This window comes from Pipistrellus hanaki, assembly GCF_964339955.1.
Source record: "Pipistrellus hanaki genome assembly, chromosome: 6".
NCBI classification, from domain to species: Eukaryota; Metazoa; Chordata; class Mammalia; order Chiroptera; family Vespertilionidae; genus Pipistrellus; species Pipistrellus hanaki.
Genome location: NC_140508.1, coordinates 19410322 through 19434679, shown reverse-complemented (window position 1 = coordinate 19434679; position 24358 = coordinate 19410322). Strand labels below are relative to the sequence as shown.

Genomic DNA, 24358 nt, shown 5'->3' with positions numbered 1-24358 from the left:
AGAGTTAGAAACATCGATGAGAGAGAGTCATCGATCAGCTGCCTCTTGCACACCCCCTACTGGGGATATGCCCGCAACCAAGGTACGTGCCCTTGACCGGAATCGAACCCGGGACCTTTCAGTCCCCAAGCCGACGCTCTATCCATTGAGCCAAACCGGTCCCGGCTAATTTTGCTTTTTAGATTTCACATATAAGTGATATCATATGGTAGTTTTCTTTCACTGTCTAGCTTATTTTACTTAGCATAATATTTCTTTCCTTTTTTTTTTTTTTTAAAGATTTCATTATTTATTTACTTATTTATTTATTTAAAATATATTTTATTGTTTTTTTACAGAGAGTAAGGGAGAGGGATAGAGAGTTAGAAACATCTGTGAGAGAGACACCGATTCAGCTGCCTCCTGCACACCCCTACTGGGGATGTGTCTGCAACCAAGGTGCAGGCCCTTGACTGAAATCAAACCTGGGACATTTGAGTCTGCAGGCCGACACTCTATCCACTGAGCCAAAATGGTTAGGGCAGATTTCATTATTTTTAAAGGCTGAGTAGTATTCCATTGTATATATGTACCACTGCTTTTTTACCCACTCATCTATTGATGGGCATTCAAGTTGCTTCCATGTCTTGGCTCTTGATTTAATTAGATTGAACATTTATTTTACTTTCTTCCTCTGGAATGAATGAAACTATTTTAAACATATGTTTAATGTATTTCTCTTATTTGTTGTTGAAGATTGAATAGAGGGGAGAGTGTACTCTACTTTATTTCTTCTCTCTCTTTCTTTATTGTTCCATCCGGTGCCCATGTGCTTTCAGGTATTTCCCAGGCTAGTTGCAGCTCTTCTGCAAAGACCCAGTCATAGCTCATGTGCTGGACAGGGAAGTCCCTGATTTTGGTTTCCAGTCTGCTTGCTGATGTGACCTCAAGTAATTTCCCCGAGTTTGGTGTGGAATGGGAACCCTAGAATGGGAACCCTAGAAGGCAAAGTTGTTATAGTTTGGTCCTCATATATTTTTAAAATTATTATTATTGTTCAAAAGCATGCCAAAGTACATCTGTTAGGGGCTTATTGTGTGCCAGGCCCTGTGAAAGAGTAAACATTTTCTATTCTTATCTAATTACATCCTTACAGAACCCTTCAGGGAGGGAGGCACTAGGATTACCCCTCATTCTGCAGATGAGGAAACTGAGGTGCAGAAGGTCACTCAGCATACAAGTGGCAGAGCCTGGAATGGCCCCCGCAGCCATCTCTATGGTCTGAGCTTCTCTGACAGCTTCGCTTCACTGTAAAAGTCACAGTCTGTTGACTTGTTGGCCTTTCCTTATGCTTCTGAATTCAGCACGTCTTTTGAAACTTTTATGTCTTTTCTGCTGTGCTCAGGAAAATCGGTGGACAGGTTTTTGGATCTCAAGTAGGTCTAGTAAGAGGGAAGCAGTATAGCCTGAGGCCTGGGGTCCTTTCTCTCAGAACAGAGATGTTAACCTGGAATTTTAGTCTTTTTTTCTGTTGGGGAAGATATTATTGCTTCTACTCATAATTGTGTCTCCTGTGTCAATAAGACACTGTGTATCTGTTGGCCCTTGTACTAGGCTCTGGGTATATAGTGTTGATCAGGAGAGATGTTGTCCCTGCTGTAAAGCTCACAGGCTAGTGGTAAAGAGAGTGAGCAAACACAATTGCTATAGCAAGAAACATGTTCCTGAAGAGTTCACACTCTGTAAAACCCCAACTAAAACTATCAGGCTCATGGGCAAACCCCTAAAGAACTATGGTTGGGCCAAAAGGAAGAAGGCACTTGTTTTCCACTTTCATAAAATACTAGTGCACAAATTTTGTGCACTGAGGGGTTGTCCCTCAGCCTAGCCTGCACCCTCTCCAATCTGGGACCCCTCAGGGGATGTCCGAAACTCCTGCTGGTTTAGGCCTGATCCCTGCAACCTTTGACAACGTGGGACAGCCATCTTGTGATGACATGGGGGTGGCCACCTTGTGATGACGTGGGGGCGGCCATCTTGTGACAATGTGGGAGCAGCTCTTATGACATGAGGGTGTAGGGTCAATTTGCATATCCCCTCTTATTATATAGGATAGTCAAAGGGCTTCTGCTTCCAGTGCCGAGGGCTTTTCCTTTCTCTACTGAAGGTGGTCTTTTTATTCTGCTGTTCTGAGTATCCTTACCTCAGTAAACCCAATTTGGACCCCGTGCAGCCTCTGTGTTCTACACACATTCTCTTATTTGCCAGTTGTGTATGAGTAAATTCTCATTACAGAACAAGTATTGGGCCAGAACCTTCTGTAATTAGTGTGATGTATGCATTGAGGAAATATTTGGGGATGAATAACAGGGGTAGGTCTAAGGTGGCTGATGCGGTTGGGCTCGTTTCTGTCTGTTCTGTATATGGGTCATGTGTTGAAACTTAAAAAGTTGATTTTTTTTGGTTAATCCTTATCCGAGGATGTTTTCTTTATTGATTTTTAGAAGAAGTAGAAGGAAGGGGGAAAAACAGAGAGAGAGAAACATTGATGTGAGAGAGACACATCAATTGGTTGCTTCCCATATACACACTAACCAGCAATGGAGATCAAGCTTGCAACTGAGGTATGTGGCCTTGATCAGAATCAAGGAGCTGGAGATTCCTCTGTCATCACTGCTGTCACTGTTCCTTGGGATTCCCTGAGCCCCGCTCCCCCCTGCAGGGACCAGCTTTGTCCTCAGGCTGGCCTTCCTCAGGATGGCAACTGTGGTTGCCCTCTTCACCATTCACCATCTCAGTAAGAATAAGCCTTTGTCTCTGCATTCTAAGCAGTGGTCCTCAAGGTCACTTGATAGCCTGGGTCACATGTCCACCCTTGAACGTATGTGGGATGGACTGTCTGGCTCAGCCGAGGTCATGTGCGTTTGCGTCATGGCTTGTGGAGTCAGCCTCCTGGGACCACTTGGAGCCACAGTGGGGGTCTGTGTCTGTTGGGGAGGAGGACGGGGTAAATGCATGCTGGGAGGGCTACTGGAGAGTGCCCCTCTGTGACCTTTACTGGCTTTATTGGTGGGCTGCCGGAAGGTGGGCTAAGACAGAGACAGTCCTGGGTACTGTGCCTTCCTGGGACAGAGGTGGAGAGGGGACAGTCTTAGACGTGTGTGTAATTAATGAGGGTGTTACTGTTACTCGTGTCTCTTTTCAGCAGAGACAAATGGTGTAATTACCCTGAGAGGCACACGGGGTCCTATTCTGCCCCAGTTATCCTTGTCTTAGTACTTTAAACCAAGCCGGCCACTACATCCCCGTGACCAGGAACCTCAGCGCCCTTTGCCTGCCTGATAGTTGGGAATCTCCTGCTTTTGCACCCCTCTCCACTCTAGTCTGGTTCTGCCAGCCCCCAACCCTTTGGCTTTGCCAGGGCATCTCCTCTTTGTGAGAACTTGCTCCCTTGCCTTGTGCCCTGGTTATGTATTGCCATGTAACACACTACCCCAGAGCCTAGTGGCTTACAAATAACTCTCGTGTCTTCCTCACAATTTTGTGGATCAGGAAACGAGGAAGGGCTTGTCTCTGATCAATGTGGTGCTGGCTGTGCCGGAGGATCTGCTTCTAGGTTGGCGTCTGTGCATCTTATTCCTCCTCCCTTCTCCTCATCTTATCCTCCAGGGCCTCACACTGTCTCACAGCCTGATGGCCCCAGGGTAGTGGGATTGCTAACATGGTGAATGGCTTCTTCCAGAATGAGCATTCCAAGTGTGGGTGTTCCAAGAGACCAGAGAAGGAAGTGCAAGCCCTGGGCTGGGCCTGGAAAGTAGTGCAGCATCTCTCCTACCACAGGCGATTGGGCAGAGCAGTCTCCAGCCCTCCCAGATTCAAAGGGAGGGATACAGAGCCACATTGAGATGAAAGAAACTCAGAGCCACACTGAGATGAAAGAATATGGGGCCATCTTTAATCCTCTACAACTCATAACTCTGGTGCTGTCAAAGGATTGTTCTCATTCTCTGGCTCTTCTTCAAATAATTGTTCTAAGGGGAAAATAACCTAGTGTACAAAGTCATCAGCTTTCCCCTTCTACTGCAGAATGAGCCAGAGGTTGAGGGTGCTTTATTGGACCCCAAGACTGACCGAGTGGGTCCAGGAAACTGGGTTCAGATGTGGGCCTTTGCAGCCCAGGAGGAATCTTCATCCTTCAGGAGAATGCTGACAATGCTGTGTTCAGTGGGAGGCCTTAAACACTCTCAAATTTGATTGGAGAGCATGTATTGCTTTTATAGCTAGAAAAAAAATATTATACCAAAATGGAATAGTTAAAAGGAAGGGTTTCTGCTCTCAAGCTGCTTGTTCCAGCCCTGAGCTATTTGTAGTGCATTCACCTGCCGGCTTTGTTCAGCAAATCCGAAGCTGTCATGGGATTAAAAGGCGCTGCCTGCGCATTCTCTGTGGGTTCTGATCTATCATGAGCTTAAGAAATGTGCCAAGACATTTTAAGGAGCGCAGCAGCTTTGTGGTTGTTGAGCTCCGTTCACGTTGTGGGGTGTCCATTATGTCCATGTCCCCTACAGGGTCATAATGCAGAGAGAAGGCGCCAGAAGCGGGGAGACAACACTGAGTGTTTGCTTCATGGTCAGTGTTAATTTTTTGAGGATTCGTTTAATTTTCTACTCTTTTCACTACTTAAAACGTCTTAGCAGCGTGAGTGAGCTTTCCGTGGAAGCCTGCTTTTTATGCGTTGGTGAGGGCTGTGGTTAATGTAAATTTAGGAAATCACAACGTGGGAGCACCTCTGCACTGCTGATAGATGGCAAGGCTGGCAGACCGTGGCACACGCTCATGTTGCCGTGCACAAGTTTGATGCACATATGCGACTGATTTTGGTGAAATCAATGAATATTTTCTGTCCTTTTAGTCTCTTCAGTAATTTGCTTATCAACTTCCTTTTCTACTTCTACATATGTGTTTTGGTCTTTCACTTAAACTACATTATCTCTGCCAAAACCAGTTTGGCTCAGTGGATAGAGCGTCAGTCTGCGGACTGAAGGGTCCCGGGTTCGATTCCGGTCAAGGGCGTGTACCTTGGTTGCGAGCACATCCCCGTGGGGGGTGTGCAGGAGGCAGCTGGTCGATGTTTCTCTCTCATAGATGTTTCTAGCTCTCTTTCTCTCTCCCTTCCTCTCTGTAAAAAAATCAATAAACTATATTAAAAAAAAATAAACTACCTTATCTCTGTGGCTACAATTTATGCCTTCCCTCTGCCCAAATGGCAAACTATCCATTTTTGTTTTTAAATTCCAGCTTTTCATGATTTCTATGGTTGATTATTCAAAATAAACCGAATTTTACCAGTTCTCCTTTCCCACCTAAATAGGTGCTATGGTCCCTTTAGAAAAGTGTAAGTTTATTTGCTTTCGGTTCACTTGTGCGTGGACTTGACCCTCAGGCTGGCTCACAGTGAGGCTCAACCCCCAACACAGTGTGCAGGCTTCTGTGCTTCTCAGAGGAAGCAGAATTCACCCCAGCAGGGCTTGGAGCCTGCCGGTATCTCCCTGTGGATATACTGCTTGTGAAGGTTTTGATAGTGCTCTGTTGTTTTCTGATGGTGGCCACTGGGTTTATTTGGGCTCCTTCAGGGTGTTGCTGGTGCAGGCCAATGTCAGATGCTGCTTTTGACTGGCTCTCTGAACGCAGTTTGCAGCGATCAGCAATCCACAGCTTGTGGCTCCCTCTGCTGGAGCTGTGTGTGTTTGGAAAGGACCAAACTCCACACCAATGTCGGGTTTTTCCTAGCCCGAGGTAGGAAGCAGATTAGACAAACTCAAAGCACCCAGAGTTCCACCTCTGCTTGCAGGCTGATTGTTAGTCTCAGTCACTTACTGAGCCTCTGGCTGTAGACCTCTGCAGGGCAAAAACACTGCAGGGTGGGGGGGAGAGGGTTTCCAATGGCGTGCAATCCCCTCTTTTTCCCTCCCCCCCAGCCCAGTGCTGCCTGGATGGTAAACATCTGCGTGAGGAAGATGGCCTCTGTCATATGGGGGAAGGTCTCAGCACAGGGATCTAGGCTTCTCTCCTCTCAGCTCTCTCCCCAGAGCCACCAACCTCAGATTCTCCTCCACTTTGCTTCCCTCTGCCGGAGCCCAAGGTGAGTGGCTGCACACGAAATTTTGTGTGTTGGCCCCTTTAAAAGGATGCCTGCATTTCTATCTCTCCTTGCAGACAGAAACCACACTTGCTTTTCACAGCCAGATGTTATGTGGCCACCTTTCCCAGTTCTGGTGCTCTGCCTGGGGAGCCTGGCTTGAGGTTTAGACCCCAGACTTCTCAGTGGGAACTGTCCTGCAGCTGAGATATACCGGTACCTTTGGAACTTTAGCTGCTGCCTGTGGGAGCCCAGCCAGCCCTCTCATGCCTCTGCACTTCCTTCCAGTCTTGATGTGGCATCCTCTTTGTGTTCTTGATTATAAGAGTTTCTCCAGTTAGTCTTCAGTTGGTTATTCAGGATGATTTTTCTACATTTTAGTTGTAATTCTAGTTTGGTCCTGGGAGAATGCCAGTGTAGCTTCCTTCCACTTTATCCACCACCATCTTGGAATCTCCTCCTAGCTATTCTATTAAAAAAATATAATTTTATTGATTTCAGAGAGGAAGGGAGAGGGAGAGAGAGAGATAGAAATATCAATGATGAGAGAGAATCATTGATTGGGTGCCTCCTGTATGCCCCATACTAGTGATCAAGCTTGCAACCCGGGCATGTGCCCTGACTGGGAATCGAACTGTGACCTTTTGGTTCATAGGTTGATGCTCAACCACTGAGCCATGCCAGCCAGGCATCCTTCTAGCTATTGTTAATTATTATTATTATTTTTAAAATATGTTTTTATTGATTTCAGAGAGGAAGGGAGAGGGAGAGAGATAGAAACATCAATGATGAGAGAATCATTGGTTGGCTGCCTCCTGAACACCCCCTACTGGGGATCGAGCCTGCAAAATGGGGGCATATGCCCTTGACCAGAATCAAACCTGGGACCCTTTAGTCTGCAGATCAATACTCTATCCACTGAGCCAAACCGGCTAGGGTTTAATTATTATTATTATTATTAATTTATTTAAAAAAATATTTTATTGATTTTTTTACAGAGAAGAAGGGAGAGGGATAGAGACTTAGAAAAATAGATCAGCTGCCTCTTGCAACCCCCCCCCCCCCCCCTTCCCCTCACTGGGGATATGCCTGCAACCAAGGTACATGCCCCTCACCAGAATCAAATCTGGGACCTTTCAGTCTATAGGTCGAGGCTCTGTCCACTGAGCAAAACTGGTTAGGGCTTAATTATTATTTTTTATATAAATTTTAGAATCAGCTGTCTAATTCCAGAAAATAATCTGTTACTTTTTTTTGCATTGCATGAAATTTATAAATCCTAAATGCTGTGGTCCATGAAGATAATCACCCTCTAGCATATTCCTTCATTCCCTCACATCCCTTGACCAGTTTTTGGTGTGTTGACATTGCTTGGCAAAAGTCCAGCTCTGGTTAATATCAGCCCTTGGACTACCATGTGCCTGTGTAGCTGAATGTGGCTGGAAGGAACATCCACCATGTTGACTATGGCTGGGATTGGGCCTAAACCGACAGTCAGACATCTGCTGGGGGGTTCCAGATTGGAGAGGGTGCAGGCTGGGCTGAGGGTTTCTGTCTGCAAGGAATTTTGTGCACTGGGCCTCTAGTAGAGTAATAATAGCTTTACAGAATAAAGTAGAAAACTTTTGCTTTCTGTGGTCTGGACTAATTTAAATACACTAGTTATCTGATTCAATAGAACATATCAGTACAGCTCTTTGAGTGGCCTTTTTTGGTCATGGTGCTGGTCAGGTTTTCCAGAACCATCAGGTGTCTGCAGGGGTGCTCTGGGTGGCACTTGGAGGGGCTATTAAGGCTGTTCCAATGGGCTCTCTGGGCTACTATAGCTGTCAGGTGCAGAGTGCCCCAGGTTGATTCTCAGAGGGGCTACTACGGCTGTTGATTGTTTAACATTTTAGTTGTAATTACAGTTGAAGCTGGGAGGAGGTGAGTAAAAATTCCAGCTGCTCTGCTAACATCTTCTATCACCCCACCTTTAAAGTTGCTCCTACTATCTGTCTTTTGTCCCCAGAGGCTTTGAACTAGGTCATAACCCTTCTAATCAATATATATAAAACCCTAATATGCAAATAGACCGAACAGTGGAACATCCGGATAACCAAACAACTGGTTGCTATGATGTGCACTGACCACCAAGAGGTGTGCGCGGACCAGGGCAGGCATCAGCAGTAGGTGGCAGAGCATGGAATATGGTGGGCATTGGCTGTGGTGGGATGGTGGAGCAGGTGAGCAGGGGTGTCAGACCAAGGTGGGGTGCCAGTTGCTGTCTTTGGGGCGAGCCTCTGGTGGTTACTGAAAATTCTTTGCTCCCACACACTACAATCCTGCTGGGTGTTCACACCTCTAATGCCCCTCAGGGCTTCTCCACCTCCCTCCGCTCCTAAGGGGGGATTGGGGCAGCATTCACCTCTTGCACAGGGGACTAGGAAGCACAGTGGAAGGGCCGGGCTGAATGTGGCTGGAAGGATAAGCTGAGACCCACCGCTGTGCCCACTGCACAGAGGATAAGCTGAGACCCTCCGCTGTGCCCACTGCAGCCTCACAGCCCACAGTTCCTTTCAAGGTGCATGAATTTGTGCACTCGGCCCATAGTAAAATACATAAGAAAGTCATAATAAAATGCCATAAACTTGGAGATGCATGGAATTTGAATGTATACCCTCTTCTATTGGCACAGTCCCAGGGGAAAATTATAGATCAAGTTTAAATTCTATATCATATTCAAGTACAGAGGTGTTCAAGTCAAAAGAATTAAAGTCTGAAATCAAATCTTTTTCCCCACAAAATATATTTTATTGATTTTTTTTACAGAGAAGAAGGGAGAGGGATAGAGAGCCAGAAACATTGATGAGAGAGAAACACCGACCAGCTGCCTCCTGCACACCCCTCACTGAGGATGTGCCCGCAACCAATGCACATGTCCCTGACAGGAATCGAATCTGGGACCCCTCAGTCCGCAGGCCGACTCTCTATTTACTGAGCCAAACCGGTTTTGGCTGAAACCAAATCTTGATGAGTTCAGAAATTGCCCTCCTTGGTTTCTTATTCTGCTGCTCCTGGGGAAGGGGTGTCCATGCCTGATGGGCTGTTTCACACAGGAACCCATGTAGGTCCTTTGGGACTTCAGACACTGTATTGTCCTTGCACATGCTCACTTGCACCTCAGTGAGGGGACCAGGTAGCCTCTGATGCAGCTCAGGCAGAACGATGGCAAGGACTGAGCCAAGACAAGCTGACAGTCAGAGCAAACCATGCTTTGAGCCTCTTTGTTGGGCATAAAGGGATGCACCAAATCCATGCTCAGAATTTCAGCTCAGATGAGAATTTAACTTCATTACCATGTTAATGTTCATTTTCCCTCTCTGGTTGGGAAGTAGGTAGCCCCATTTGGTGCCCTCACTCTCCTGTGAGGAGGTACTCTCTGTCCTCAGCTTATCCCCTGGTGCTTCTGGTCACAGAGACCCATGCCTGAGATGCTTGCTGCCCAGAGGAGGCATCTCCCTTGAGTGGACTGAACTGGAACGGAGCAGAGCCAAGCAGAGACCGCCCTTAAGGGTGACAAGCCTGGGATGAAGCCACAAGGGTCCTGGGACCACCTTTCCAGTTCCCTCCATGGCCCTGTATGTAGATGGAATTGGACAGTGGTTCTAATGCTGCCCATCTGGGCCTGGCCCTTGCTCTCTGAGGAATTTGGCTGTCAGGGGTCTAAAGCCTTAAAGTGTACCTTTTATCCAATGACCGAATATTTCCCCAGCCACGTCACTTAGAAAGTGCCATTCCTTGGGCTGCTGGTCTCTGCTGATTCCCAGAGTCCTTGCCCCTGCTCCTAAGGCCCCCTGGAGCTGTGTCGGCTGCTGTCTTGGACTCCTTACACCAGTGGTGGCACCCTGCATTGGCTCAGCCCTCAAGGAGCACTCTGCCTCTGTTGAGGCAGCTCTGTGCTTATCAGACTTCAGGGCTCCAGGCATGATACAGGCCTGTGTGTAGACCAGACTCCTCCATGCCTGGCCCTCACATCACCATATGCCTATTTTGAGGCCCCAAGTTCCACACATTGCTGGATTTCTTGGTTACCAGCCTGTACACAGATGTTGGGGTCTATTGGTAACCTTGTCTTCTCCCCTGCCCAGGCTCTGGATAGGTTGAAAGTAGAACAAAGGTGAAGCCTGGTGGCAGAGGGAGCCGCTTTGGGGTGTGCTCAGATGGGCTGGCCTGAGGCTCAGTGTCCAGTACTGGTGTCCAGGTGTGATCCCCAAAGATAGGTGAGCCCCAACCTGGTCACAGCCGTGCAGGGCAGGCTCTGGAGATCGAGAACATGGCCTTTTTTTTCCCTCTCAATTTTTCTCCAGTGGCTTGCTTTTTGTCCCCCACTTCTCTTAATTTGCCCACCTACTACCATGGACAGCAGTAGGAGTGACTATTGTGTACTGTCCTGGCTACACCCCTCCCAAGGTGACTGTCCTATCATCCCACATCAAACTGGGCACTAGAGGCAGGGCAGGGCTTCTGAGGATGGTCATTGTTCAGAGCATTGTTCAAAGTGACGGGGGACGTCAGCCTTTGTAAGGAAAAGGGGTGCCCTGGCTTGGGGTCGGGGCCTCGGGCAGCTGTGCTGGAGAGCAGGACGCAGCAGGTTTGGCTCCAGTGGGGTCTCCTGCCTGGCAGGTGGCACAAACGTACCTGACATGTGCTCCTCCCCCAGCTCTGCACTCAACCCCAGGACTTGTTCTTGTAGAACAACTTGATTGTGCCACATGGGAGCCCAGAGGTAGTTTTATAGCTATGAATGTCTCCTAAGATTATTTTAAACAAATATTTTTATTTTCCCTGGCCAATATAGTTTTTCTTGGGGGCTTTTCTCTCTGATCTGGTCTGGAAAAAATGTTACCATTTTAAGACCCCTTAAAACCTGACTTTAGATTTATTGTCTGTACAAATGGAGATTTGGATAATAGCGCTGTTCTTAACGGGAGAGAAACAGGAAAAGAAAATAAAGTTCTTGCTTTGGAATGATAAACCCAGTGAAGCATATGCCGTAGATCCTGGCAACAGGAATTCAAGGTCGGAAATAATTCCTTTCCTCCTGAGTCTGCGTCAGCTTCCCTGAGGAGTGCCACGGCTGGAATTTGCTACTAATTGTAGCCATAATTTTAGCATGCAATTAAACACATGTTTCCTTCCCAGCTGATGTCTTTTTAGTTCTCTGACATGGATAAAACAAAAGCTCTGTAGATTTGAACGGCCATCTTAACCCGCTAGGAGGTAGGAAGTAGAGTAATCCTGCCTTATAGCCATGGAGAACAGCATGGGTGCTTTTAGTACAGTTTTCAGTATTTCTGAAGAAGCCAGCGGTTGCCATGTCCATTTTCCTAAGGCCCTCCATGAGCTTAAGGACCGTTTGAGGGAGTGATACGAGGTGGGGAGGAATCAGAGGTGGAGACTGCGGTTGTGGTGGTGGTTGCAGAGGCTCAGAGAGGCCACCTCTCACTATGGCGGGTCTGGTGTCTGAGGGACCCTCGGACCCGAGAGCAGAGCCACTCCAGGCATCAGGCTGACCCGCCCTGGGCTGGTGTATCATTCACTGCTTTTCTCTGCCTTGGCCTCTCCAAGAGGGGCATTGGCACTGCAAAGGATGCTCCCTGTGAAACAAGGGCTCCCTGCCCGGAGAGTTTGGTAACTAACAGAGCAAAGAAACTAAATAGGTTTTTCTACTTATGGGTGTCTTAAGAGCCTGTCACATGCTGTTGTACCTAGAAGGAAGAGTTCAACAGCATGGTTGACCATTTATTTATCTATCTATTTATTTTATTATTTGAGAGAGGAAGGGAGAGGGGGAGAGAGATAGAAACATCATTGATGAAAGAGAATCATTGATTGGCTGCCTCCTGCATGCCCCCCACTGGGGATCGATCCCACAACCCAGGCATATGCCCTTGACTGGAATCGAACCTGGGACCCTTAAATTCACAGGCTGACGCTCTATCCACTAAGCCAAACCAGCCAGGGCACGGCCATGGCATTCTTTGTTCAAGGAACACCTTTCAGGCTGCAGTTGGGGAAGCGTCACTCTGGTTGTATGGAGCCTCTTGAGCACGACTTTTCATAATAAAGGCAAACACTGATTTTTCACACTTCCTGTTCTAGCCTCAGTCCCAAGCACTTCCATGCATGGTCTCTCTGACATGTGATGCAGGCGAGAAACTTATCTATTGAGAGGCTAAGCAATGTGCTCAAGGGGCTGGGCCAGTCCTATTTTCCAGCCTGAGTCTTGGTTGACCTTTAAGTGTTGGACCCTGTATAGGCTAATCTGAGAAGCCTTTCTGATTTCCTTCCTATCCCCCAAGACAGGGACTCTGACCCTTCCCTGGTCTCAGGGCCAGAACCTCTCATGGTTTGCGTGCAGCACCATCATGATGTGCACATTCGTTCTTCACATTAGACCACAGGGTTCACGAGTGCCATACTGCCTGTGCCTCTGAGCTGGGTCTTCAGGCTCTAGCACAGGGGCTGGCACAGTTGCTGTGAGTGAAAAGTGGTGAGTGATTCTTAAACGTGGACTTGATCTCATACACTCTCTTTGCTCCGTAATGGTGGGTGGGAGCAAGAGTTCTTGGCGGTTTTCGGTTTCTGAGGACTCACTAACTTTACTCTGTGGATCCAACTTTTTTTTTTTTAATTTTTATTTTTAAATTTTCGATTTATCAGAGGTGGTATGCAAGTAATCCTCCCTGCGTGTCAAAAACAGTGTGTTCCCTACTCTAAGAATCACCAGCAGTGTTTAGGTCCAGCGCTTAACAGAGGTCCTTGGATGGATGGAGTTGATGTTCTGATTAATCTATGACAACATCTCTCAAAGCGTATTCTTGGTTTTCTTTATAAATGTAAGTCAGCTTTTGGGGATTAATCAGACACAGTAGAGTGGGTTTGGGGGTTAAAACAGAAAATTGGGAACAGAACACACAGAGGTGCTCTCTTTGGGGCAGCCTGTGGCCAGTTTGATTGTATTTTCTGGAAACAGGATCATCTGCTGCCTCCGTGGGGTAAGGAGGGGACACAGGCAGGGAGAGATGGGTGGGCCCCAGCTCTGGGCAGTCCCATCCTGTGAGGAGTGAGGCGTCTCCTCAGTTCTCTGCCCTGAGGAGCCGTCTGTAGTTTGACTGGCCTTTTGACCCCACAGTGAGGGAGCAGGACCTTCTTTCTACCATGTGGGCCTGTGGGCCAGTTACAGGGATGTCTATGAGATTGTTTTTAGGGACCATCCTAAGCTTTCTTTTTCTTTACATTTAAATTGTTTAAAAATTATGAAACATACAGAAAATGAATACCTGTGTACTCACTACGCAGTTGGTCATATTTATTTCAGATCTCTCTCAAATCCCCACCACCTTCTACCTTCTCTTCAGTATGAATGCTGTTATTATCCTGTATTTGCATTTGTCTTTCCTGCCCATGTTTTTTTTGACACACACACACACACACACACACACACACACACCCATAAATAATATAACTTGTTTTGATGCTTAAAAGTATCATAAATGGCCGAAACCAGTTTGGCTCAGTGGATAGAGCATCGATCTGCGGACTGAAAGGTCCCAGGTTCGATTCCAGTCAGGGGCAAGTACCTTGGTTGCGGGCATATCCCCAGTAGGGGGTGTGCAAGAGGCAGCTGATCGATGACTCTCTCTCATCGATGTTTCTAACTCTCTATCTCTCTCCCTTCCTCTCTGTAAAAAATCAATAAAATATATTTTAAAAAAGTATCATAAATGATATAATGATGCGTCCTTCTTACAAGTTCCTTTTATAAAGATTGTATTATGTTTTTGAGATTTGCCATGTTGACAGATGTGGCTGCCTTACAGTATTCCATTGAGGAATTGAGGTAGTGTTTATGAATTCATCCCCCACTGAGAGGACAGTTAGATTGGTCCATTTCTTTCTTATATAAACACTGCCAAGATGAACCTTTGAGTGTTTCCATTTGTTTAAGAGTTTCTAGGGTAGTCTCACCAAAGAATTCCAAGGTTGTAGGCTTCGTTCACATTGAACTTTACTGGGTATAGCACCAAAATGCCCTCTAATTACTTATACCAGTTTACTCTCCTGCCATTTTTCAGTCCTCTAACCCATATTTTCCCCACCCTTCATGTTACCAGGTCTTTTCATTCTTGCCAAGTCTATAGCAAGTGTGTGCGGTGTGGTACCTCTGCTGTTTAATTTTGTATTTACCTCACCACTGGGGGTTGGACCATTCCTACACCCCAGGCTTCTAATTTTACTGAGATAGGTGTGCTTTATCGATGGGTAATCTGGGGTTTCCATCTCTTGTAACTGTTTGAATTGCTCTTTCAGATGGCAAGTTTGGTGCCCACATGCAAGTCCACATTCAGAATGATGGGCCTGTGACCATAGAACTGGAATCTCCAGCTCCTGGCGCTTCTACCTCCGACCCAAAGCAGGTAAATCTGGCGTTGGGATTTGTTCCCCGGGTGCTGGTAACATCTTTTGGCTTCAACTTAGTCCCTGGAGCAGTTCTCAATCTGGTGGACACAATACCTCATTGGGGAATTTGATCCATCCCTTCTCATCTGCTCACAGCTGCCCCCATAGTGCTGTGGCAGGCAGGGACAGCACTTCTGCCTTGCCTCCGCCTGACTTTGGAATCCAGAGAAAATGCCCTTTACAGAGAGCGCAGTTCTTTCTGTTCTCTGGCGAGGTGCTTTTCCACCCACACGCCACTGGGTGGCAGCAGAGTAGCGGCACAACTCCCGTTGGCTCTGGATTGGCAGGTTCGCCCATTCAGAATGGCTACCTGGATTGGGTTTTATCCCAGGTGTAAGCAGATGTGTCAGCTGAGGTTCTTTTAGCACCTAATTTTCCTAAAGCAATATCTGACCTGGATTTTCTGCCAACTCAGTAAGCTTTCAGAAAATATTAAAATTAAACTTGAGAAAGGAGCTCTGTTGATCGTCCTTGTAATTTGTGTTCTCTCATAGACACTCAACACTTCTAAAGGCTTTAATTAACACAAACACTTAATAGGCTTCCAGAAAGGGGAGCAGGCAGGAAGAGGAGTGAGAACTGAAGGGACATTCCTGTTCTTGCCTCCCTCCTTGCTAAGAGGCTGGGAAACAGAATGATGCAATAGATGCGGGGAAGCATTATATAAACTTAAAGTTCTGTGACCTGTTCAAAGTTATAATTTTCACAGGGAACATCACCTTTCTCTTTTGTTACTGATTCTTGGCTTGACAGAGCATCAGGAGCACGTCTGATGCAGCAGTGCTAGACTTCAGAAGTGATAATTGAGGTCACTGGAATTACCGATAACATTAAAGAAATCGCAAAACATCCACATGAAAATTTAAACTTTTTTTTTTAATTTAAACTTTTTATATGAAATAATTTGAGACAGAAAATTGAAAAAGGAGTCAGAGTTTTCATAAACCCTTTGCCCAGATTCCCTGAATTTTGCTGTCTTTCATAGTACACTGTCTTTCATAGTACACTGATCAAAACATTGAAATTAATACAATACTCTTAACTATACAACAAACCTTATTGAAATTTCACTAGTTTTCCCCAATGTCCTTTTTCTGTTTCAGGATAACCCCACATTGTATTCAAGTAGTCTTCTCCAGTCTGTGATGTCCCTCTGTCTTTCCTTTTCTCTCATGGCCTTGACACTTTCCAAGAATACTGGTCTGCTGTTTTGAGGCATGCTCCTCAGTTTGGGTTCTCTGCGATTGCATCGAGATGTTGTACTTTGACAGGAATAGCAAATAGCACAGAAGTGAACTTGTGCCCTTTTTAGTGTAAAATAGGAGGTGCACGATATTAGATTGTCTTGTTACAGGTGATGTGAGCCTTGATTCCTTGGTTAAGGTGGACTCTGCCAGATTTTTCCACTCTACAATTAATTTCAGCCTCTCTCCCTTGTCTGCCCTCTTGCTCATTCATGGCAGTTGACTGTGTTTCATGGAGAAAGAAGCTATGGCTGGCACTGCCCTCCATTCCCTCTTCCTGCCCTGGCAGCTGGTGCTGAGGCCGCATCCCCCTTTCCCACCCCAGACTGGTACATAATTTGTGAGGCTCAGGGCAAAATGAACTGAGGCAGCCCCTTTAAAAAAAATTCTAAGGAATCTGAAGATGGTAAACTGGCCTTTTGATCCCACAGTGAGGGTGGTGCCCTTCTGAATGGGGCCCTGCCTGTGTGAGTGCACAGGTTGTGCACCTTTGGAGCCAGGTTAATGAGGGCCATGGAGCTCTTCTCCCCCTTTTCTCCCTCCCCTTCTACCTTCTCAGCAGCCTCCACCAAGCCCTTTGTCCTCTTGTCAAGTCAGTTGGTCTCTTTCATTCATTTGTGTGTTTTTAAAAAAAAATATGTTTTTTATTGATTTCAGAGAGAAAGGGAGAGGGATAGAGAGAGAAACATCAATGATGAGAGAGAATCATTGATCGGCTACCTCCTTCATGCCCCCCAATAGGGATCGAGTCCACAACCCAGGAATGTGCCCTGACTGGGAATCGAACCATGACCTCCTGGTTCATGAGAGAATCATTGATCCGCTGTCTCCTGCTAGCCCTACACTGGGGATCAAGCCACAACCCCGGCCTTCACCAGAATCGAACCTGGGACCTTTCAGTCCCCAGGCCAGCACCACATATTGAGCCAAACCTGCTAGGGCCCGTTGGCTTTTAAATATTCCTAGGAATCTCTGTTTGAGAAGTACCTCCATTTTCTTTCTTCTTCCTGCCTCTTCAGTGTACTGCTCTCATTTGCAGAGACTCTCACTGAGTTCCCCAGCGACCTCCATGTTGCTTTGTGTCATGACTATGAACTAGAAGGCCCACCTGACTTGACCACTCGGCAAACTTCTAATGAGGCATGCTTACATAACTTATTAGGATAAGAAAGTCTTTTATTAGTTATTTCTAGATCTTTTAGAAGCCTTTTTTCTCAATTGTCCTGTGTCCGTTTCAATTATTTATACAAGTTAGCTGACCCCACCCTGAAGGCTCAGACCCTGGAAAATTGTGCAGATTTCTGTCCTCCGGCTGTCCAGTAGGTGGCGACGGGTAGGCATGTCTGCTGGCCTTGCCTATGGCCTTTTTCTGCCTTTCCATCCTCAGTAAGATGGGACTCCCTTTGGGCAGGTAGCTAATTTGTTTATTTCTATGTTGGTAGGAAGACTGCAGCCAAATTCTTTTCAGTGATAGGTAGACAAGCATTTATATCCACTGAGCTTTTAATTCTAAGTGTTTTATTTTCCCGTTATGATTCAGCCACTGTAGTAGTGAAAACTGCAACCAGTACAAAGGAATGATTCCTTTGGCAAGTTTTTAAATGTAGGTTCTTTAACCATCTGAACAAATGAACAATGTGTGTGTGTGTGTGTGTGTGTGTGTATGTGTGTGTATATACATCGAGTGTCTTTTTTGTATACAATGGTGTGGTGGCACTGTGAGGCCACATAGTCCCTGCTCTCAGGGATGGGTTTAGGGCAACATAAACTTGGAAGGTTAGTAACAGTGAAAGAGGTAAAGAATGGTATATGCCAACTTAGGACATGCCACAGCCCATCATGCCATGCTTTTCTTCAAGCTGAGGCCTGAGTGCCCAGCCTTCTGTGGTTCTCCGCTACCTGCTTTACAGCCAGCAGTTCCTCACTCTCTTACACTTTACCTAATCTTGGCTTTGTCTGTTCTACGAACAGGTTGAGCTCTTTCCTACCTCTGGGCTCTGGGCTCAATGTCATTGTCTCCTCTTCAGAGGAGGTCCTCTGACCCCCTTGATTCCAGCTAGCCCCTGCCGGCTACTCTGTCACGCTGCTCTGATGATTTATGTCACAGCACTTAGCACCATCTGTTATCTGCTTGTTTCCACTCTCCTCATCTGTCCGCACCCTCCTAACATTTAAGCTTCCTGAGTCTTGTCCGCTGCTGTGCCTGCCCCAGGAGGTGAGCCGGGTGTAGTTGGTTTTGGAATCATGTGTCATGGGCCTGTGAACAGTGACATCTGTGAATGCCCTGAGTTCTGAGAAGGCTGGTGTCACTGCTGTCACCACCGAGCTGGAGAGGCCCCCCGGGGACTGGAGGTGTTAGCTGATCTTGAAGGATGCAGAGGAGAGGAGGCATCTCGGTTGCTGTTTCCAAGCTTGTGCTGCACACAGGGGTAGGTCCTTGTTTGTAAGAGTCCCAGAGCTCTGTGCTGGGTGAGGCAGCTACTGCTGTGAAGGCCGGACTGGTGAAGGTGACTCGTTGTTTGCCTTAGCCAGATCTGCTTTCGGAGCTGGCCACTGAAGCCTCTGCCATTTTGCCATGGCTGGATCACACTGTCCAGAGCCCTTACAGGCTGCTGTGTGGTCCCATCATGTGCCCTGACAGTGAGAAGTCGGAGGAAGAGATTACAGTTTTGTTCTGAAGGACATTCTTTTAAAGGGAAGAGGGAGTAGAAGTGGTAGCAGAACCACCAGACAGAAGCTGTTCTCCCTGTTGCATTTAAAACAAAATGTTTTTATGGATTTCAGAGAGGAAGAGAGAGATAGAAACATCAACGATGAGAGAGAATCATCGATTGGCTGCCTCCTGCATGTCCCCTACTGGGCTTCGAGCCCATAACCCTGGCATGTGCCCTTGACCAGAATCGAAACTGGGACCCTTCAGTCTGCAGGCTGATACTCTACCCACTAAGCCAAACCAGCGAGAGCTGCATTTTTATGGAAGAACCTGCTCCTGGTAGGCAGATCCTGATTATTGCTTAGAAAAGATTGCTGAATGTGAATTCTTCTGTGGGTGACTAGATATTGGGAGATTTCAATACCCTGACAGTAGAAACTTGTTTTGCTCTTGTTTTAATCTTAAATGCTTTCTCTTTAGTTGGGGCGGGGAGTTGCCTGGGTCTCACATGAGTGAGGTTGCATGTGTAGGAGAGCAGATGGGGGTTTTCCTGGGCAGGAGGGGCATTTATAAGTGAAGGGCTCTTCCTGAAGCCCAGGCCCCACGTAGTTTATAATGTTGCCATTAATAATTTATATTATCATTTATTTAATGGAATTGAAAGATTCCCTAAATTGAAATGCTGGAAGGAGATGAAGAAATAAACTTCCAGATACTCTTTGAATTAGCTCATGCGGTTATTGGTAAATCACTGGGGTAAGCTGACCAGTGAAAAATGGTACCTGGTTTCTAATTTTATGATTCTCTGAATATCGCCATCACTCTTATTCTCCTCTCTGTACACTTGTCTTATCATCAACATTCATCATTATGCCTGGAAACTGTGGAAAGTCCAGATTGAGACATTCATGATTTCTGTAGGATTGGGAAGAAAGAAATAGGGTGGATAGTGAAGTGGGAAAAGAACTCCTTTTGATTTCATTTATTTGTTCTTCCAGTGACAGGGGCAGCCTTTTCACTGATACTTGCTGTGGATTCCAGACTAGGACACAGGTGGCAGCTCCATCGCAGGTGCACCAAGATGGGCTCACAATCCCTATACATTTCAGTTTGAGGGACAAATCTAATGAGCAGTATTCTGCATATAAGTAAGAATTATGTTGATGCCCATAAGTTTGCATTTCTTAAAATTTTTTTTTTTAAAACATATTTTTATTGATTTCAGAGAAGAAAGAAGGAGAGAGAGAGAAACATCAATGATGAGAGAGAATCACTGATCTGCTGGAGATCAAGGTCACAACCCCAGGCATATGCCCTGACCAGGGATTGAACCATGACCTCCTACTTCATAGGTTGAGGCTCAACTACTGAGTCATGCCGCCGGGCTACATTTCTTCATAGACGGACCTTTATTTAATGTAGGTTTTCTCTTTTTTTATTTTTGATTTAGAATTGAACTCCACATGCTAGTTCCTCAGTTTTTGTTGGTTTCAACTCAGTTTTTGCAGGGCCTGAGCCAACTTGCCACGAGTGTGTGCTTCTGAGTGGCTGCCAAAATGATACTGAGTTCCTGTCCTTTATTCTAATGATTAGTTCATTTTGTTGCATTGATTTATTGAACACTCATTGATTGAGGGTCTATTTTTTTTTTTTTTTTTTTTTTTTTTTTTTTACTGGTGTTACTAAAACAAAAGTGGACACTTAGCAAGAGCTTCTTCGTGACAGAGTTTTTGTTATTGCTCTTGTTCATCTTTGTCACAGTCATGCTGGGCATGGCGGTGACCTGAGTCCTGGGTCCTGACCTGCTGCACAGAGGGCTTCCCAGCATGTCAGGGCTAGCACCTGCCAGACCTCTTGGGTTGTGGGAATCACCCCTGGTTTTTCTTCAGTGTGAACACCCACTTTCCTGAGTTAGGAGACAGCGCAGCCCTCTGCAGAGAGGATTGGGTGTGTAGGCAGGTTGGCTCCTGACCTCTGCCCTGACCTCTGCCCCCCTAGCAGCCAGAATGTGTATCCTGCTAATGGGGGTACCCTGCCCGGGGCATGCATATCTGGCTGGCAGGAAAACTGGGATCCTTGTAGATGTATGTAGATGTTTCTGAGCAGGCTGGCTTTTCCTAGGTGCGGAGGTGCAACGGATCACTTTTATTTCAGCATTTTAATTTAATTTGTCCCGGCTGGTACACCATAGAATTAAAAAGAAGCCTTTCCAGGAGATCTATGCCTGTGACTCTCTGCCTGGTGACCCACTGATGGATTGACCACTCAATTGACCTTTATCTGATCTTAAATCCATAGCATATGTTACCAAAATTGTAAACGCTGAAGTTTGTTCCCTGCTATTGGAATGTGGCTGATAAATTAAAAACTATGATCTCCTCTCTACCTTTGGCACCTAAAGCATTTCTAATCTCCAACTAGAGGAAAACACCCAATTTGCTTTTAACATACCTCCTAGGGCACTGATGGGTCAATGCATTAAAGGGCTTTATTTATTTGTTCCTGTGTATGTGTTTTGGGAAGACGTTAAAAAAGTTGGTCTCTAAGAGAAGGAAACTTGTTTCCTTACTGACTTGACCTGCTGGAGATTAATTAGCATCTTATTTTATTCCCAGAGGAAGGAGGTAAAGTTTATCCTCTGTGGACTTGTATATTGAACACAGCAATAATTTAATTAGACAGACTCAAGGTTTAAATTTGGGATTCTCAGCTTTTTAGCTAATTTGGTAGGCACTTTCTAGCCTCAGGCAAATATAAAAAATGTTGGGTAGGTCAGTGATGTTTTGTAGGAAGCCTTGTCCAAACATTTGCTTTACTAACATGGAGAGGAAAGAATGATCCGAAGTGATAGAAATAAAAGATAATTTTTTCAAAAAGGACTGCCAATGGATAAAACACTCAACTGCACAGAAGTGGTGCAGTCTGACTGAAAGGGCTTTATATCTTTTTTATTTTTATTTTTTTTAATATAGTTTATTTATTTTTATTTTTATTTAAAAAAATATATTTTATTGATTTTTTTTTTACAGAGAGGAAGGGAGAGAGATAGAGAGTTAGGAACATTGATGAGAGAGAATCATCGATCAGCTGCCTCTTGCACATCCCCCTTTGGGGATGTGCCCGCAACCAAGGTACATGCCCTTAACTGGAATCGAACCTGGGACCTTTCAGTCTGCAGACCGACGCTCTCTCCACTGAGCCAAACCGGTTTCGGCTATTTTTAAAAAAAATATAGTTTATTGATTTTTCACAGAGAGGAAGGGAGAAAGATAGTTAGAAACATCAATGAGAAAGAACCATTGATCAGCTGCTTCCTGCACGCCCCCCTAATGGGGATGTGCCCGCCACCAAGGTACATGCCCTTGACCGGGAATCGAACCCGGGACCCTTGAGTCCACAGGTCAACGCTCTATTCACTGAGCCAAACCGGTTTCGGCTATATCTTTTTAAAAAAAATATATATTTTATTGATTTTATACAGAGAGGAAGGGAGAGGGATAGAGAGCTAGAAACATCGATGAGAGAGAGAAACATTAATCAGCCACCTCCTGCACACCTCCCACCAGGGATGTGCCCACAACCAAGTCACGTACCTCCTACCGGAATCGAACCTAGGACCTCTCAGTCCGCAGGCCGAAGCTCTATCCACTGAGCCAAATCTGTTTCGGCAGGGCTTTATCTTTTTTAATAAGTTGATATCTAAGAGAAGGGAAGGATAGGTAAGTGGGGTGTGAATTCAGTCAAATGGACTTTTAGGGGATCACGACTAGCTCTGGGCTTGTCTTCCAAGTTTTTTGTGTATCTGTGTGTGAGTGCCTTTTTCTGGGAGGGTCTAGGGCTTGCATCTGATTCTTGGAAGGCCCCAAAAGTGAAGGTGCTGGTGGTGTGGGACTGTTGTGTTCAGGGATTTCATACTCACTCTCCACCAGATTGACTCAGGAAGTGTTCGTGGTCCTCAGAGGGCTGTTTGACAACCACTGGCTTCAAGCCACTGAGGGTGCATATTAAAACGAAGTGTTGCCGAAACCGGTTTGGCTCAGTGGATAGAGCACCAGCCTGCGGACTGAAAGATCCCAGGTTCGATTCCGGTCAAGGGCATGTACCTTGGTTGTGGGCACAACTCCGGTAGGTGGTGTGCAGGAGGCAGCTGATAGATGTTTCTCTCTCATTGATGTTTCTGGCTCTCTATCTCTTTCCCTTCCTCTCTGTAAAAAATCAATAAAAAATATATATTAAAAAAAAAATGTAGAGTGTTGGCACTAGTCTCCTATCCCCAGGTTTTCTGAACCACAGTTCCTGGCATATCTGGTTGTGGAAGGCAGAAGGGTAGCCGATTTATGTTTTTAACCGGTTCTTCACGAGCTCTTCAAGCACACCGATGTTTGAGAACCATTGGACCTGAGGAGATTGGAGCTCGCCATGTTTATCTGCTCTAGGTGTTGGTCTCCTCTGGACCACCCTGTCCTCTGCTCCCCCACCCTCAGCTGAAATGTCTAAAAATACTTTATACTTTATAATTTGTATTACTGCAGCTGCCAGGAAGCAAGATGTTGAGGTTTGATTATTGAGGTCATATGTGAGGCTGTTCTTATTCATCAGTGCCTCTTGGCCCCTTAACCACCCCACCCCCTGTACACACAGCGGCGATGAAAGTATTCCCAAAGCCTTCCTGATACAATTACAGATGTGTCAGGGAAAAGCTGGTAGAGCAACAACAGCTCAATCAATACGTTAGTGACTGATGCTGGGTCTCTGTGCTGAGTGACAGTGAGGCCTGTGCTGGTGGAATAACTTGTTTCTTAAGAGAGATGAACCCACTGAGTGGATTTCCCAGCGGTGGGGTGAGATTGCAGTGGTAGAGCCTTTTAAGATTTTTAGTTGAAAAGCTATTTATAAATCTCTTAGTTTTTTTTTTTTTTTGGTACCAGACATGGATGGAATACCCTACTCATCGGTCGACTTATTGACCCGACTAGAATAAAAACTCAGGATGATCAACACTTAAGTTTTGTTTGGAGAATTGCATTTTATTGAAATGTATAAATGTCAAGCCTTTATGGGCAGCTGGCTAAGCATTTATATTTAAACACACACGAGACATTGTTAAGGGTTCATATTTTATTGTTCATTTCTAAATCTAAGTGTTTGGAGCTTGTCAGAGGGAAAAATAGATTTATTTTTGGGAGAATACGTTTCCTGGTGCTCACTGAACTTGGACATTTTGGGAAAGTAATTGTCAGAAGGGCGGTAGCAGCTCGTGAGCAGAGCAGAACTCCAGGGCTGGAGGGGGTGCTTGTGCCTGGACGCCGTGTGCCTTCGGCCGGTGGCAGGCCAAGGGCCTCACAATTGCTACCTGCCTCATTCCATCCCCTCAGTCATTTTTGTCCTTCTGAAATGCAGACCAGCACTCCCATGAAGATTCTTTACATAGAGTGCTTTACTTTGACCATTCTCCATAAAATGTGAAGGTACTTTCTTTTTCTATTTTTAATCGTGAAAGCGAATCCCGGAAGCCTCAGTTTCTGTGGAATGGAAAGATTTGAGCTTGTGGCCTTGTTTCCATTTTCCACTCCTCCTGCTCCGTTGGGAACATGCTGCCCACAGCGTATGCCCAGCAGTGGCTCTGCTCTGAGTCGCTGCACAGTTGGATGCAGAGGGAGGGCGCAGGCCGTATTAACGCCTAGTGTCACTGCTGGGTTATGGAATCTTGAGCAGATAAGTACATTTTCTATAAATTTCATTTCAAAATCCAGACTAGATCTGGCTTTATTCTCCGTGTATTCTTTTTTGTTTGTTTGTTTCATGTTGTCCCTTTGCCTCCTTCACTTTCTCCTGGGA

The 24358-nt window shown here is 45.9% G+C and overlaps 1 protein-coding gene across 1 annotated transcript in view; it reads left to right on the top strand.

The window, feature by feature from the left end:
• Positions 1-24358, top strand: part of DTD1 (D-aminoacyl-tRNA deacylase 1) — a 154591-nt gene that overhangs the window by 20017 nt on the left and 110216 nt on the right. Inside the window, exon 4 of the mRNA XM_084887665.1 lies at positions 14474-14580. Coding sequence (XP_084743791.1) covers positions 14474-14580 — 107 coding nt within the window. The remainder of the gene's footprint in view (positions 1-14473; positions 14581-24358) is intronic.